Below are 16,350 nucleotides of genomic sequence, written 5' to 3' on the forward strand. Positions count from 1 at the left end.
ACATATGGCCGTGATGGGAATATTTCAAATGAAATGTTTAAAGTTAATACTGATTTTCAGAATATCAATGTATTTCTGCGGTCATACCATATGACATGCATACCTAAGAATACCTGACACACCCTAAAAATTTCAAATTATCTCACTGTATGAAAAGAGTTTCTAACCTTTACATGGAGAAGTTAGTTGCACCAGGGGTTCCTCTCTGTGATTTAATTTCCTGTCACATGTCTTCTTGCATAATATTAACAAAATTGCTCCTTAAATGGTGGTTACACCACCTTGACACTTCATGAATTTGACTTGACTCACATTCCCCAAATTAATTATAATATTTAGAACAATGGTGTTCCATTTACTTTTTACTTTTATTTATTATTAAATAGGACTAAGGTAAGATTGGATATGGTGTTTTATTGAGAATTTCAATTTTCAATTTTGAGAAGTTTTTGTGGTTACACCACATAGACATTTCAGCATTCATTCCCCAATTATTCTCTCAAAATGAATTAAAACCAGAATTTCAGTCTTAGTCCTCAGCAAAGAGAATGTACAGTATGCAAGTAATTTGCAACTTTATTTTGAAAGTTTAACCCTTTTAAATGTAATTAAATCACAGGGACACAAAAAAGTGAGCGTCACGTCATTGACTCATATATTGCACATCACATTATTTAGCATTATTTAGTTTGCTTTAAATCACCTTTACTTTGAAATATCATTTACCCCTACCGTACAATGTCCCCAGAAAGTGTCTTTTATTTAAAGCGATATGGTCCACTTGTGTAGCATTTTGGTTTATTTAAATATTAAAAGTTGCAGGCCATGCTGCCCTACAAAGGCAAAGTGCAGTAACTACACATTTACTCAAAATTGAGTTAAGGCTTGAAATGGGCTTTGTGACATCTGTTTTGTCTTGTGACAAGTCTCCTGGTTCAACCTTGTATCGTTTCAGAGAAACGAGAGTGTCAATGTTAGACACTTAGATCAATGTTAGTGTACTTATGGTTGTGATGTCATAACCTAATGATTTTATTTATTTATTTTTGATAAAATGTCAGTGGTACTTCACCATGCAAACCACTACCACTCTTCTAGGGTGTTGTGGGTGGTTGCCAGACCTTTGCTGTGGGCTTTTTTTTTATTGAGATGAGATGACTCATGATAACAAAATGCAAAAATGTAAAAAATTGAAAATATTCTGATCTCTTTTACATATTAACAATGATGATTATAATAAGAGAAGAAAAATAAAAAAGGAGGTGGGAGAACCAACGAACAACTGACATGTAAAAAGAAAATGTCTAAAAGGACACCCACCTGTTTATAAACAAAGGGTATAACAATGTAGGGGGGGACATAAAGAAATAAGAAGGGTACTGATACATTCAATATCATGTCTAGTGATGGGAAGTTCGAGTCATTTTTGCGATTCTGGTGTTTGAATCTCGTTCAGCAAAATGAACAAATCTTTTTTCGAGTCATTTCGTTCATCTGAGCAGAGTTAAATTAATGTTGCATGTTAATAGCCAAATTACCCCATAACGTTTATTTATGGTAGTTTTGATCAGATATATAATAAGAAATAACTTATATTGTAGTTAGGGACAAGTTATGAGAAACCGTAATTTAATTATTTACTGACAGCCATATAAGCTCTGAAATCTGTACAAAAAACAAAAAGGATTATAACTCAACTCTACAGACTTCTTTCCCGAGTCATTCGTTATATTGCCCATATAGGCTGCATTTATGCGAAGCTCATAAAAATAAGTAAACATCGCAACACCGTGAGAGCGCGCTGTGAAGCTCTGAACATAAACAAAACACAGCATCAACACAGATGACTATTGTTGGTGTTGAACAAAAAAGGAGAGGTCCCCCCTCCTGCTTTTAAAAAGTAACTTTTACTTTGAGTGAATTTTAAAGAAACTACTTTTTACTTTTACTTGAGTAGATTTTTTGACTGGTAATTTTACTTGTACTCAAGTACAATTTCATCAAAGTAGTAGTACTTGTATTTGAGTATAATTTTTTTTACTTTTTCCACCTCTGGCTCTGCCTCTTTTTAAATTATGAGAAGAACCAAACCACTGTCACCTGCCGTTAAATGCATAGACAGGTAGTATTTTAAAACAATTTTTAACACGTTTACACATATTTACATTTCTGTACAAATTTAAACGCATTTTACAAAACTTTCAGGGCTCCAGACTGTGACTAAATGGGCACATTTAGCTTTTTTTTTTACAAGTACTTGCGCATGTGCGACCTGCAAATGTGGAATTTTTTCTAGTTCTTTCATGTGGAAAGACCAGTGCAGGCTATGTGTGATAGTCAACTGCGCGGGTCACTCGCGTCGCTGATGTTTCCCGTTGCCACGGACGCGCACAATCCAGGTCGTCACTGACAAGTTTACACACACACAACGTGAGCTCATTACTGAGTCGCTGTTTGCTGTGACGGATTTCTTGAGCCTGTGGACGAACGATTTGATATGAGATGTTTAAAACTAACCTAACCACGGAGGAGTGCATGAAACGTCATTTATCTGTTGATTACTTGGGACAGCCCTAGATCATTTCAAATCCGTTCACTGCAAGAACAAACGGCGAATGCTCTTGTTAAGTTTTATTTGATGTTATATTTCCATGTGTTGTGTGAACATGAGGAAAAGTGTCCCTAATACACAATAAAATCATCATAAGAACGTAATAACACAAGACCTTCCATTTTGCTTTAATGGGTAACACTGTTAACAATTAAATATTTACCTTTTCACAAACATAATTTCTGTTGGTTCAAATGAATTCAGATGAAAGTCTCTCTATTTAGAACCAATCAATAACAAAGCTTCTCTGTAGACTCTGCCTCTTTTTAAATGAGCAGAACCAAATCTGCGGTCATCAAGTAACTTGTCAGTACCAGTAATGCAGTTATTTGGGGGAAAATAATTGCATTGCAGGCTGAATTAAGGTGTGCCCCCTACATTTTTTGCGTGCGCTCCTAAAAATTGGAGTCAGGGGCTACATACATCTTAAGTTACAGTTACAAAAGTTAACATACAGCCCTGAAGAAGGGGGACACAGAGGAATATTTTGAAAGAGATATAATATTTTAGGCAGTATATTCATTTTTATTGTATTTATGCGTCCAATTAAGGAAATGGGTAAACTTTTCCATCTTTCAGTAAATTTAGAGATGGTATTTAATAGGGGTTGGTAGTTTACTAAGGATATGTGATCTATCCACCTTATTTTTGGCATAAATGTTGGCGCCGCCAACTTTGAGCTGTTTGTGTTTAAACTTCCGGTGAGCCACTAATAGCTAATGACAGCCGTATTATACGCGACTGAGACAAGTGTGCTGTTTTGACTGGCAAGTTAATATTTATTATAGAACCCAAAGGTACAAGCATAATATGTGCAGTTAGAGGTTGCCATAATAGCCGGTACAAATGCAAAACATTTCTACAAAACATTTGCTTTGACCGTAATACACGCACCAGAGCTCAATCTGGATGTTGCGCACCCTATGATCTGCATCTTCATTATTTTAGCCTACTAAATGTCCTTTCTCCTGGATAATTGACCTACTTGACTACAATAACTAATAAACTATTACTAAAGTTTATTAATAAACGTTCAAAGGCAGGAGTTTACAGGGAGAGTGACACTAAATGTAAAATATCAGATTACATATAATACATATTTAGCACAACTAAAACAGTATGCAAATAGTGGTATAATAATATTAGCAGCAGTTAAAATCTAGCTTTTAGCATTTTTATATGTATTTAGCAGTTAAAAACTTAATAGGCTAAAGCAAAACTACCTGCCAGAGGACCGCAGCTGCATGACAAACAGTTACAGGACTTGCCCTGTCATTACATTACATTTTCATTAATTTGGCAGACGCTTTTATCCAAAGCACATTTAACATTTTGTCAACACGCTAAACAGTAGGCTACTGCTAACCTTTACCAGGCCATGTTACTAGGAGGATTAAAGCTGAAACAAGCAAGGGTGAGAATGAACAACATGAAATATTGTCTTTATTTAATAGACATAAAAACAGACAATTATTGGTTAGTATGTTTTGAGTTGTTTTTAGAAAGTCACGGTTTCGGTTCGGTTCGGTTTGTGCTATGTTCAGGGAAAAGGGACTACTGACAAATAAAAATAAGAACAAATAATCAAGCTACAAGTAACAGCACCAATAAAACAATAAGAGACTGTATACCTTTTAAGTTATAGAAATGGATTAAAGTAATCAAAGAAAACATGACATTGCATATGTACAAATTAAATAAAGATGAATCACAATTGAAGTTACAGAAGCTATTGCGTGACAAGCAGTGAGTGATTTCTCACAAGGAGTCAGTGATTTCCTTGACTTTTGTTGTGCGTGACAGAGACCTGGATTGGTGTCGGTGAGTCAAGTATCTTCTCAGAAGTTTTGCCATCGAATTGCACCTATTTTTAACTCTCCACGACTTGTGGGTCGAGGAGGGGGAGTGGCAACTATTTTTAAAGAACAATTAAATTGTCGATGGCTGTCATCTTACTCGTATTCCAGGTTCGAACTCAGTACCTTTGAACTAAGTCTGGGTTATCCAGTGTTGTTTACCGCCCACATACATATAACAAAGACTTTATCGATGACTTTTCTGATTTTTTAGCTGGAATTATGCCTAATTATGACCGTGTCTTAATTGTTGGGGATTTTAATATCCATGTGTGTTGTCCAACCAAGCCTTGTGGACTCATTTTATTATTTAATTTAACACAGTTTGTGACAACCCACACACATAAGGGCGGACACACACTAGCTTTGGTTCTATCGTATGGCATGCCTGTTGGTAATATCGAAGTTTGTGATGCCACTTCTTCTGATCACATGCCTATTACATTTGAGGTATATAGTGCTTGTGATCCTAAAAGGATGGTTTCAACCCGTCGTCGTCAGACGATTAACCCTTTAACTGCTCAGTTGTTTTCTGATGCCTTTGATGGCATCGATGATGAATATTCAATGTCCTCGTATGGTCTTAACACTAATGATTTAACTGCATTGTTCTCTACAACCTGCCAAAGTATTTTGGATACTGTGGCCCCTTTCAGAACGGTGAGAGAAAAACATAGAGCTCAACCATGGCTGAATGCTAACACTCGAGCTGTAAAACTTGAATGTAGAAGGGCGGAACGACGTTGGAAGGAGGATAAATTGCAGATTTCTTTTAACATTTTAAAGGAGAATTTGTTTAAATACCAAAAAACTGTATTTATGTAAAAACTGTACAAATGTAAAACTGTAAAAATACCTCTCTAATGCTATCATTAATAACTCTCACAAGCCAGCAGTACTGTTTAATACTATCAATGCTGTGTTGAGCACTCCTCATGCTTCTAACTTGGAGTCCTCTGTTGACATGTGCGAATAATTTTTACACTTTTTTTATTGATAAGGTTGAGGCTGTTAGAGCTAATATTACAGTTCCATCGTTGTTGTTATTATCTATTTCCTCTGAGTGCTCTGCTGTTTTCAACCAGTTTGAGCTGGTGTCTCTGACCTCGTTGAGAGAGACTATGGCTAAATTGAGATCATCCTCAGGTGGCATGGATATTGTTCCTCCTTGTTTTTTTTAAAGGAATCTTTTGAAACTATTCGGCCAAAGATTTTTGAAATTATTAATAGCAGCTTGGCATCTGGAGTTGTACCAAAGTCTTTTAAACATGCAGCGGTAAAACCAGTGATTAAAAAATCGAATCTAGATGCAACAGTTCTTGCCAATTTCAGGCCCATATCAAAACTTCCATTTCTTTCCAAACTATTGGAGAAGGTTGTAGTTGAACAAATGCAATCATTTTTAGATTTACATGGTATTCATGAAATGTTTCAGTCTGGGTTCAAATCTTCTCATAGTACAGAAACTGCATTGCTAAAGGTTAATAATGACCTGCTACTTGCCACTGATTGAGGGGATTATGTGATTTTAATCTTATTAGATCTCTTGGCCGCATTTGATACTGTAGACCATAAGATTTTGTGGTACTACTGCACTGCCTTGAGGAAATCAAGGCCTGGATGTCACAAAATTTCCTTAATTTCAACGAAAACAAAACGGAAGTTATGCTGTTTACGCCGGGTGGTAATTGTGAGTCTGTCTTGGACGTTGGAGAGCTTAAACCACTTGTGAAACCCTATGTTAAAAATGTAGGTGTTATCATGGATTGTGACTTTAAACTGGATAAACAGATTAACTCAGTACTTAGATCTAGTTTTAGGTGAAATCTTTCCTGTCTCCTAAAGACTTTGAAAGAATTTAAATTTTTCATTTCGACTCGCCTGGACTACTGTAATAGCCTATATATAGGCGCAAGTCAGACTTCCATTTCCAGATTGCAGATGGTCCAGAATGCTGCATGCCTGTTGATGGCACACGTGAGCGGGAACTCGCCTCACTTCACTGCCTACCGGTCCAGTTTAGGATACAATTTAAGATGTTAGTTTTTGCTTTTAAATCTCTCAATGGTTTAGCCCTAAATATTCGTCTGACTTGATTAAGCCGTATGCTCCATTGAGAGCTCTTAGGTCTGCTGACCATTTACTTTTGACTGCCCCTCGGGCTAGTGTTGTCAAAAGTACCGGTACTTCGGGTCCAAGTCGGTACCTAAAAATAAAAAGTTGTCGGTACCTAATTTTCATAAGACCCGGTACCACCGACGTACCGGGTCAACTGGGTACTGATGCTCTGTCTGACAGGTTGTCAGTCGGAAACTTTTTGTAGACGCAACAAGACATGATGAGCGGGTAAGCGCGGCTCCGATCCACAAGAGATGCGCACAGAAATACTTCAGATTAAAGTCATATCACGAAGAAAACGAACAGAGTTTTGTGGCGAAACGAGGAAGCATCCGGATTTAAGTTAACAAGATCAAGCGGTAAGTTTCAATTTCTGTTGCGTTTGCATTATTAATGTTGTAGCATATGTTAAGTTAAAGGTTACGTTAAAATAAACGTCCCTGTTTGCGTGTTAATTTGTTAGCGCCAATGCTAATCCAGTCAAGTGTCCTTATTAACCATTTAATGCTTTTATAACTGTAATGGGGTAAAATAAGTGGGAGGACAGGATGGGGTTTACAGTACCTATTTTATATAGGCCTATCTGAAATCTATGTGCTAGAAAACTAGCATACTAACTGTATGACTAGCAATGTGTATGTCTTGGATAGATAACTCTATTAGGTTTAAAAAACCACATTTAAACTAAATAAAAATCTATCTGTTGCATTTATTATTTTAATATACAGTTACCTTAATGTAAGTAATCTTGTGTAAATGCAGTATAAAAACTGAGGTTTGTTCTAATATTGCATATGCATGTTTGTTCAGTCAGTTGACTTACTGAAGTTTATTCTATTTGTCTTATACAGCAGCAGACTGAGGAGGATGTTCATCAGCGACACCAGTGAGCACACAACAGTTTCAGCAACAATGAACTTATACTTCATGTATACAAAATGGCATTGCTTTCTATACATTTATATTAACAATGAGCTTTATTAATAAAATTGTGTTTCAATTAGCATGTACTGGTGTTTTGCTTTGGTACCGAAATTGGTACCGAGAACCGTGGAATTTTACTGGTATTGGTACAGACTACTGAAATTTTGGTACCGTGACAACACTACCTCGGGCTAAGCTAAAGAGTAGTGGGGACCGGGCATTTGCAGTGGCGGCCCCGAAGCTCTGGAATAGCTTGCCCCTCTACATTAGACAGGAGCAGACACATGCTGCTTTTAAATCTAGTCTTAAAACTTATTTGTATAGTTTGGCTTTTGACACTGTATGAGAGCTGCTTCCATGTATTGATCTTTTTTTAAATTTGACTGGTTTTATCATTGATATTTATCTTCCCATATGTGTATGTACAGCACTTTGTTAAACACAGTGTTTTTTAAAAAGTGCTTTATAAATAAACTTTGACTTGACTTGACTTGACTTTTGACTTTTAACAGACCGCAGGAATATGCTGCTGTCGCTTTAAGAGGAATGTAAGAGATCCAGTACAATGATACTGTACACATGCGTTGTTTTTCGTCTGTTTCGTCCGTTCACTTAAGACATAACCTACTATGTTTATTAAGATACTCGACAAGAGGGACATGTTGACCTACTTCATATGTGAATTTGTCCGTTTAAGCGCAAGACTTCAAAGACAACTCAATATTTACAACACATTTTCTCAGTTACTAGACCTTCTATGTTTCATACAGACTGTGGCTATCAGAATATAAAGTAAATGGCCTGATAAAATATTAGATTGATTGATTTAACATTATTTATTAAAAAAAGTATTGTCCGGATTTCCCATAGATTTCCCAAGGATGTACCTCTCGTAAATCAGCCCTCGAATGTTATCAGCGAGTTTGCAGGATCTGCTGAGTGAGATTAAGGATAGACACAATATAAGAACCTGGAATTCAGGAATGAAAAGAGATTGCAATGCTCAGAAGTGCATCATAGCATCTCTTGTATGAGCCAATCAGAGATGAGAAAATATCCCTAGTGTGATAGTCTGTCCACAGTGCACACTGCTTGTTTATGTGTGAATGCTTGTATGTGTACGTAATTATATGCCCAAACAGGCACACAAAACCTTATTATGCATTTAGTTGTGGAAAATTGCACAGTTAAGAGCAAGATATAAGCTACAGGCGAGATATAAGCTACACAAATATGCAAATTGACAATAATGCTTTACCAATGCTTTGTGAGTACATCGATTCTTTTGCTTTTTTGTGTTGTACAGTATATACTTAACATGAGTGGTAGCGTTTTCCTGTTGCACAATGTTGTGTACTGTGGTGGTAGAAGAAACCAATAGACCAACCAATAAATGTAAATTTAACAATAAAGGCCTTTTCATATCAATTACGATTATGATGAAGTTTACTATTAACAAACTGGCCCTAAACCTGATTTGTTGCTCTGAATGGGCTTTATATTTTGGCATTGTGTTTCATGTAGTCTTAAAACCTGTTAGAGCTTTGACATGTTATTTTAAGTTTGCATTAGCATTCACATTGTACAGAGCAGCCTGTATTTCAGGCCTTGAGTTGCAACACACATGAAAGGACTTTTGCTCACTCTCTCTCTCACCCGCATAACTTCCCCTAAAAATCCTTACCGGTTCTTCCTTTATAAATGCTCTCTGATGTTCATCAATGTGTAAAGCACACTCCAAATGAAATCAGATTTGTGTTTGGAAATGTAGCGCAAGAAATGTTCTGAGTTTTTTCAAATAAAGAAAGATTTACACAACATTGTGAAGTAGTTGTTTTCGTGATGAGGTGTGTGTTGAGATTTCCTTTGGACTATCAGATTAGGGATGTGCACGAATATTAAAATATTCTAATATTCGATCCGCAATAACTATTCAAATATTAAAAAGGCTATTCGAATATTCCTTTTTTTCATAAGAATAAAACTGCGTCACCACAAGGTAAAGTTACCGTTACAGAAGACCTTAGAGTCACGTCTTATTTAACGCTTCTTCACTTCTTCTGTAATGATTTGTAATGTACAGAAAAATCCTAAATCTTTGTTCACTCAGATCGCAAGCTAGTTTAAATATTTTAAGTTTTCACACTGGATGCCCGGATCGCGTTTTATGCTCGGCTCACATCACCATATTAAAATGTTTTAAAATTGGTGAGCCACAGAATTCGTTAACATTACTTACATTAGGTATAAAAATATCAACGTAATATTAAATGATTAACAATAATTCATTTATTACAATTACTTGTTTGAAGCGGTTGTTCTTAGTAAATTCATATTCGTTCGTTAAAAATATATTAAGTAATGCTAATTTCAACAACTTGAAACATGAAAATGTACATTTCACTGCAACAAATGTTAATGAATTTGGCCTTAACATAAGACTGGCACCTTTATCCATACCTAAAAGCAAGAATTTTTCTTCTAGAAGTTCAAATAGGGTGGTCGCCTTCAAGTTACAGCCTGTAAATAAATTCGCACGGATACTTTTTTTGTTTGTTTTAAAACGCGCTGTGATTCCTTACCTTAGTTGAAATCAATAGGCCTACCTTATTTATTGATGCAAATCCGATGCAAAGCTAAACAAGACAGACACTGATCGTGAACGATAAAGAAAACAATATTTATATGCGTGCTGATTAGCAGAATATCTTCCTCAGATGACGGTCACGTAATCAGGGAATCAAGCACTATGGCTCCGTCTTTGTTGCAGGGTATTTTTTAGGATCTTAACAGTCGGCATGAGGTATCAAGCCTGTTTACTTTATTTATTATCAACATTATAAACAATAAAGCCAGATATTCTTGTCAGATCTGGGTTTTGTTACCAGGAGTTTTCCGCTGTCGGCTTGTTAGACCTATATGCTTGTTTTTCTTATCAAGAACATGTAAAACAAGATAACCATATATCACAGACTGTCAATATACGTTGCGATTTGTTCGTTTTGTTTTGTCTGTTTTCTTTTTGTATTATACCGTTCCGCGCAGGTTAAAATGCAATTTTTATGTATTTTTCTATTTTTTCAATGTAAAAAACGATATAATATATATATATATATATATATAATATTAATGCATTATGAATATTTAATGCTAATTATAAGCTTGATGTGAAATTGTGACTAAATAAAACGGTAACAAATTACGTCATAATTAACTTAATTTAAATAAACCAATATTCAAATATTTGTTTTTTATGAGCTCAAATATTCGAATATGAAATTATTGAAAAATGCCCATCCCTATATCAGATGCAAACAAATTTAACAATTCCCTTCTGGTTTGCTTTCTTAAAAGCTCCATTTAAAATCAGGAGAGGATCAACTTGAGCACACACACACTAAACTTTGTGTCATCTATGTGGTAGAAGGTTTTTGAATAGAACAGGGCATCTCTACTTGTGAACAGGACATACTGTATGCTTCCTGTGTAAACTCCCTCATCTCTTCAGAAGAGTACAAAACATCAGGCCACACTTTTTTACTGTACGTCCGCCTGCACTTCGTATTCAATGGTGTGGATTTACAAGAAAGAATAGCCTTTAAAAGGGTCAGACAGAAAGCCATCGATTGTGTGCAACCCAGCGCAGACAAGAGATAAAGGGTTAGTGAAGGGGGGGCGATTACTCACAGAGCCACACTGAATGTAGGTCAAGACACACAGGCAGCTTCCTTCATGCTAGTCTGCCACAGCCAGTCAGCGAGCTGTTAATCAGCTTTAGTTTTATTGAAAGAGCTACTGGACACCAGACTAATTCTTTCTGTCCCAATCTGCTGGGTGTTAGCATTCATCATTTATCATAGCAGCTGATATTTAGAGTCAAGTTTGCACATTCTAAACATTTCAAAACTTTGGCTAACATTCTCTAAAAGTTCTAAGTTAAATAAAAAACATCATATTAACAGTCATAGTGTGCACTTGGCTTATTGTGTTTGTGAGTTCATGAGACGCACTCTCTAACATTTTTTTTCCTTCCTCTGTTCTGCTCCCATCTGTTCTTTTTCCTCTCCGCGTCTCATTTGTCCATTTTTCACCTTCGACCGGCCCCTGGTCCCCCCATCCTTCCTTCCCCTCTATATCTCCTCTGCTTTTCTGGCTGTCTTGCAGACAAGCCTAGATTTCCTGTGGCAGGGTCTTGGTATACCACCAACAGTAACGGTAGCATCCGTCGTACCTCCTCTTTGGATGCCCTCACGGCCCCCTACCTGTCTGGACATTGGCCCCGGGATGCCAGACACTCCCCTTGTGCCCCCTGCATGAGGGACAAATCCACCCAGGTGAGCCATCCTCTCTTACACAAGATAATTTATTACCCAGATTGCATGTTAGACAACATCACACACCAGGGTTTTTCCTGGCTCAAAATGAGGCGGAGGTGGTGCCATCCTGATCTTGTACACACACACACACGTAGGCCTACCGTACCTTTAAGTGGCTTAACCAAAGTGACTTTAAGTTTGACATATTAAAAGTTCTAATACAATTAGATAAAAATGACAATTATTAAGTTATATAAAACAACTTTTATTCAACCAAACAGAAATGTTTTTTATCAAATAAAGCTTTTTTTTATCATTTTCAACTAACTTTTCAGCCCACAATAGCCAACTGAATTAATCAGTCTTTCTAAATGAGAAAAGCTCATTCACATCTTGCATTCTCTGTGGTTCACTTTAAATGATTCAAGGATCTCTTATATTCGCTAGTGACTGAAAAGTTCAATAGTTTAAATGAATCTGTTCAAATGAGTCATTCGTGTGCGAGTCGTTCTGAACGCAATGTGCGTTCATACTGGCGAACTCGCTGTGTACAGTATACGCTGATTCAACGATCCAACTGCACAGCTAAAGACATTACAATGATGTATGTCATGTTAATTTAATACATTTCAAGAAATTAAACGTAGTTGGATGCAAAACAGACAGCCGTGAAACACAGGCTGGCTCTTGTTCGGCAACTGTTTTTAGCGCCTCAGTGTGCTGATAACGAAACAGCGCCTCCACTGTGGCGTAATGTCGCAACTGCAGTTACAAATGACAGTCTGTTAAAGGCGGGGTAACCGATTTCCGAATTACGTTTTAGACAACTGAGTCGGGCCGAGTACCAAAACAACCTTGTAGCCAATCAGCAGTAAGGTGTAAAGTGCACAGGACGGAGAAGATGGGGGTAGGGGTGTGTTTGTTTTGGTGATTTGAATATGAAGGTATTTCAGTAGCAAAACTTGAGAGCTTGTACATCTTAAATTGAAAACTTGTAAATTAAGTATTTGCACTTGTATGCTAAAATGTACACTCGCAGCCCCAATGTGAAAAATCTGTCACTGCAGTTTCAAATCTTCCCGCCTTGACTTTTGCTACTACTTTTGCGATAAACCCATTGCAAAACTAACTTGTGCACTTGAAAGCTCAGAGGCGAGAGAAAGAACGGCATTTGATGACGTCATGTAGCTGACCCACACCGCCCAAAGCTTCGCTTTGATCTTTAGCATGTCATTCAATCTTTTAATATACAATACGACTTCATCACTTCTTCTGGCTTAACTGTTACTTTATGTTGTATTTTACATATTACATTTGCTGCAGAACATAATGGATTGGGAATTAATAGACAAATGCGTTATATGATGCTGTCATGTGGGGAAGTAAAGGAAGAATGTGAATGAAATGTTCTACCAAAATGACTTGCGTTTTTACGAGTCTCATGAGTCACGAGTCCAAGTCAAGTCTCGAGTCAGCTGTCCACGAGTCCAAGTCAAGTCGCAAGTCTCTGTTTATGCGACTTTAGTCGCGGACTCGAGTTTCCATCTCTGCTGTCTGTGCTTTTCTTGGATTTTTTTGCATTTAAGAAATATCAGCATGTTCACGTTTAGGTTTGCAGTGAAAATAGCGGCCCCTGCTGTTCAAAAAAAATTTTTTTTTCACACATAATCGATTTTCAACCGGCTCAAGATGAATCGTTACATCCCTAGATTTTAACGTTGTTTTTCCACAGGTCCAAACTCATGTTGCGTAGACGTTAATTTAACACTGTCTGATGTTTTTAACTATAGAAAATAATAATGGTCTGATATGGAAGACAGATTTATTATGCATGAAAATATAGAGAACAGGGATCGTAGAGCAGTTAGCCAGATTAATAACTCTGGTCTGGAGAGAGAGAGAGAAAAGGAGGAAGCCTCTCCCTGGTTTGTTGAGAGATGAGAGGAAACTGCGGCATATTTTTGGTTAAGGCAGATTGTCCTTCATCAAGCTAAATTCCTTTCTTAGAGCTGCCTCGATTTTCCAGCATTTTTAAAAATTATTTTTAACAGGGACACTTCATATGCAAACATTAAGTGAATAGATATTCCACTAAAAATGAAGTATTTGTTCTTTACTCACAATGAAAAAAGGGCAAGCAAGTCCCATAAAAGCTTCATAAATGTTTTTTTTTTACAAAGTCTTGCTTTAAGCTTGCAAGAATGGCCCTCATTTGGACAAATGATTTTTACATGCATATGCTATCTTGAACAGGTAGGATGATTTTAAAGAGGAAATCATGTCAGAGACATTTAGATTGCTCAGTTCCAGTATTGCCATCATTAAAGCATCACAGCTTACAAACCCTGTTTCTCTAGGGTCATCAGTTCTCTCTTGTCAAAGCCTGAAGCCCTGAAAGTTTGTGTTTTTTCCTCGGGAGATCACAGCTCCACCCAGTTCCTTCTGTCAGCAGTCTCACAATATGTGCAAAGGGAACTTGGCGAGTTGGGGCCGAATGTGGAATTTGGACGACATTTGTAGAGCTCACTCTTTTTTTCCTGAACCGTCATGCCAAAATAACCAGATCTGGGATTCGTTCACTGGTGTCAGTTGCCAGGGAGCTGAGCTCACACCTAGTGACCAAACAACAACACAGAATGAAGCCTTTGCTCCTCTCCCTGTCTCCTCCGCACAGTAGAGAAATATTCAGCCTCGGATATAAGCACACACACACCGCCTCAATGAATATGCTCTGTGTGAATCTGTATACACCAGCTGTAACAGATTTATGGCCAATGCAATGAAACTGAGTGTGAGATGTCCTGCGTCACGTCTTGAAGCAGTTCTGTACATGTAGGGGCTACGCATATGCTAGCTGCTAGATCCAGAGCTGTAGGTTATGTTTCATGCTTTGTCAGACGCCCTGAGGAAATTGAGAAGAGATCTACATGAGCCTTCTGCCACGTCGCATCATAATTGCAATAATACAGTAACCTTATCAGACATGCACGCTAAGCCTCGCTCACAGTCGCTCTGGAGAAGCAAGACTTTAAAACTTCCACATTTAAAGGTGCAGTGAACTGGCCGTTTTTATTGTTTTATACTATTGTCTGATTCCTCGAGTAATTCGAATACAAAAAATCATCGAGGCAATTTTTGTTGCCTCGAAGCCTCGTTTAATCCATTTAACTACAGTACACACGGAGCACTGCGTTTCCCCACAGACCGTTATTACTTACCCACAGCCCGCTAAACTCTGTTCATGTTACAGGGCTCTCAAGTCTCACGCATTCACCGTGAGACACGCATTTTAGTCTGTTCACACGCTCACACGTGTTTCTCATGCTGATAAATAAGTGATAGCTTATTGAAATGGTGAACTGCTATTTTACTGTTTTAGTGTATTTTGCGAGTGAAACTTGTTTTCCGGCTGCATTGAGTCCATAAAACTAGATGCGGACTAGTCGATGCCGAATCATGTTATTTACACATGCCATCTGTCTGTTCTGCGTGTCTGAGTGAATGAACTGCACAGTTTAACATGCTACACGTGTGATGCTCATAAATTTGTCTGCGTCTGCGCTTTATGAGGACATGAACTTCATCTCCAGAGTTGCTCTGAGAGTTTATTTCAGAACATTTTACTGAGTGAAGCTAACTAAAAATTAAGCGTCTTCCGACGACCTGCCAAAATAAAAGTCCAAAATAAAAATATGACCTGCCAAAATAAAAGTCCTATAAAAGTTAATGTAGATAAATATATTATAACCTGAATCATCCTGGATGAGGCCAATGAGTGTGGTGTCGTCTGCGAACTTCATAAGTCTGACAGAAGGGTCCTGGGCAGTGCAGTCATTTGTGTACAGGGAGAAGAGCAGTGGGGAGAGAACGCACCCCTGGGGGGCGCCAGTGCTGATTGTGCGGGTGCTGGATGTGAGTTTCCCCATTCTCACTAACTGCTGCCTGTCTGTCAGAAAGCTGGTGATCCACTGACAGATAGAGCCAGGAACAGATAGCTGGGTTAACTTTGTCTGGAGCAGTGATGGGATGATGTTGTTGAAAGCAGAGCTGAAGTCCACAAACAGGATCCTCACATAGGTCCCTGGTCTATCCAGATGTTTCAGGACAAAATGCAGCCCCATGTTAACTGCATCCTCAACAGACCTGTTTGCTCTGTAGGCAAACTGCAGGGGGTCCAGTAAGGGTTCTGTGATGTCCTTCAGATAAGCCAGTACCAGTCTCTTGAATGACTTCATGACCACAGATGTGAGATCGACGGGTCTGTAGTCATTCAGTCCTGTGATTTTGGGTTTCTTTGGGATGGGGATTATGGTGGAGCGCTTGAAACAGGAAGGAACTGTGCACAGCTCCAGTGATCTGTTGAAGATCTGAGAGAAGATGAAGGCCAGTTGAATAGCACAGCTTTTAAGACAGGCTGGGGAGATACCATCTGGGCCTGGTGCTTTTCTTGTCTTTTGTTTCCTAAAGACTCGGCACACATCCTCTTCACTGATCTGAAGTGCAGGAGGTGGGGTGACTGAACGTG

The 16,350-nt window shown here is 37.9% G+C and overlaps 1 protein-coding gene across 2 annotated transcripts in view; it reads left to right on the forward strand.

The window, feature by feature from the left end:
• The window catches only part of fam117bb (family with sequence similarity 117 member Bb), a 93,188-nt gene that overhangs the window by 3,585 nt on the left and 73,253 nt on the right, over positions 1-16,350 (forward strand). For both annotated transcript variants that reach the window (XM_057335250.1, XM_057335251.1), the window contains exon 2: positions 11,674-11,843. In XM_057335250.1, the coding sequence (XP_057191233.1) occupies positions 11,674-11,843 (170 nt within the window). The remainder of the gene's footprint in view (positions 1-11,673; positions 11,844-16,350) is intronic.

The sequence above is a fragment of the Triplophysa rosa genome, linkage group LG6 (assembly GCF_024868665.1).
Source record: "Triplophysa rosa linkage group LG6, Trosa_1v2, whole genome shotgun sequence".
Lineage (NCBI taxonomy): Eukaryota > Metazoa > Chordata > Actinopteri > Cypriniformes > Nemacheilidae > Triplophysa > Triplophysa rosa.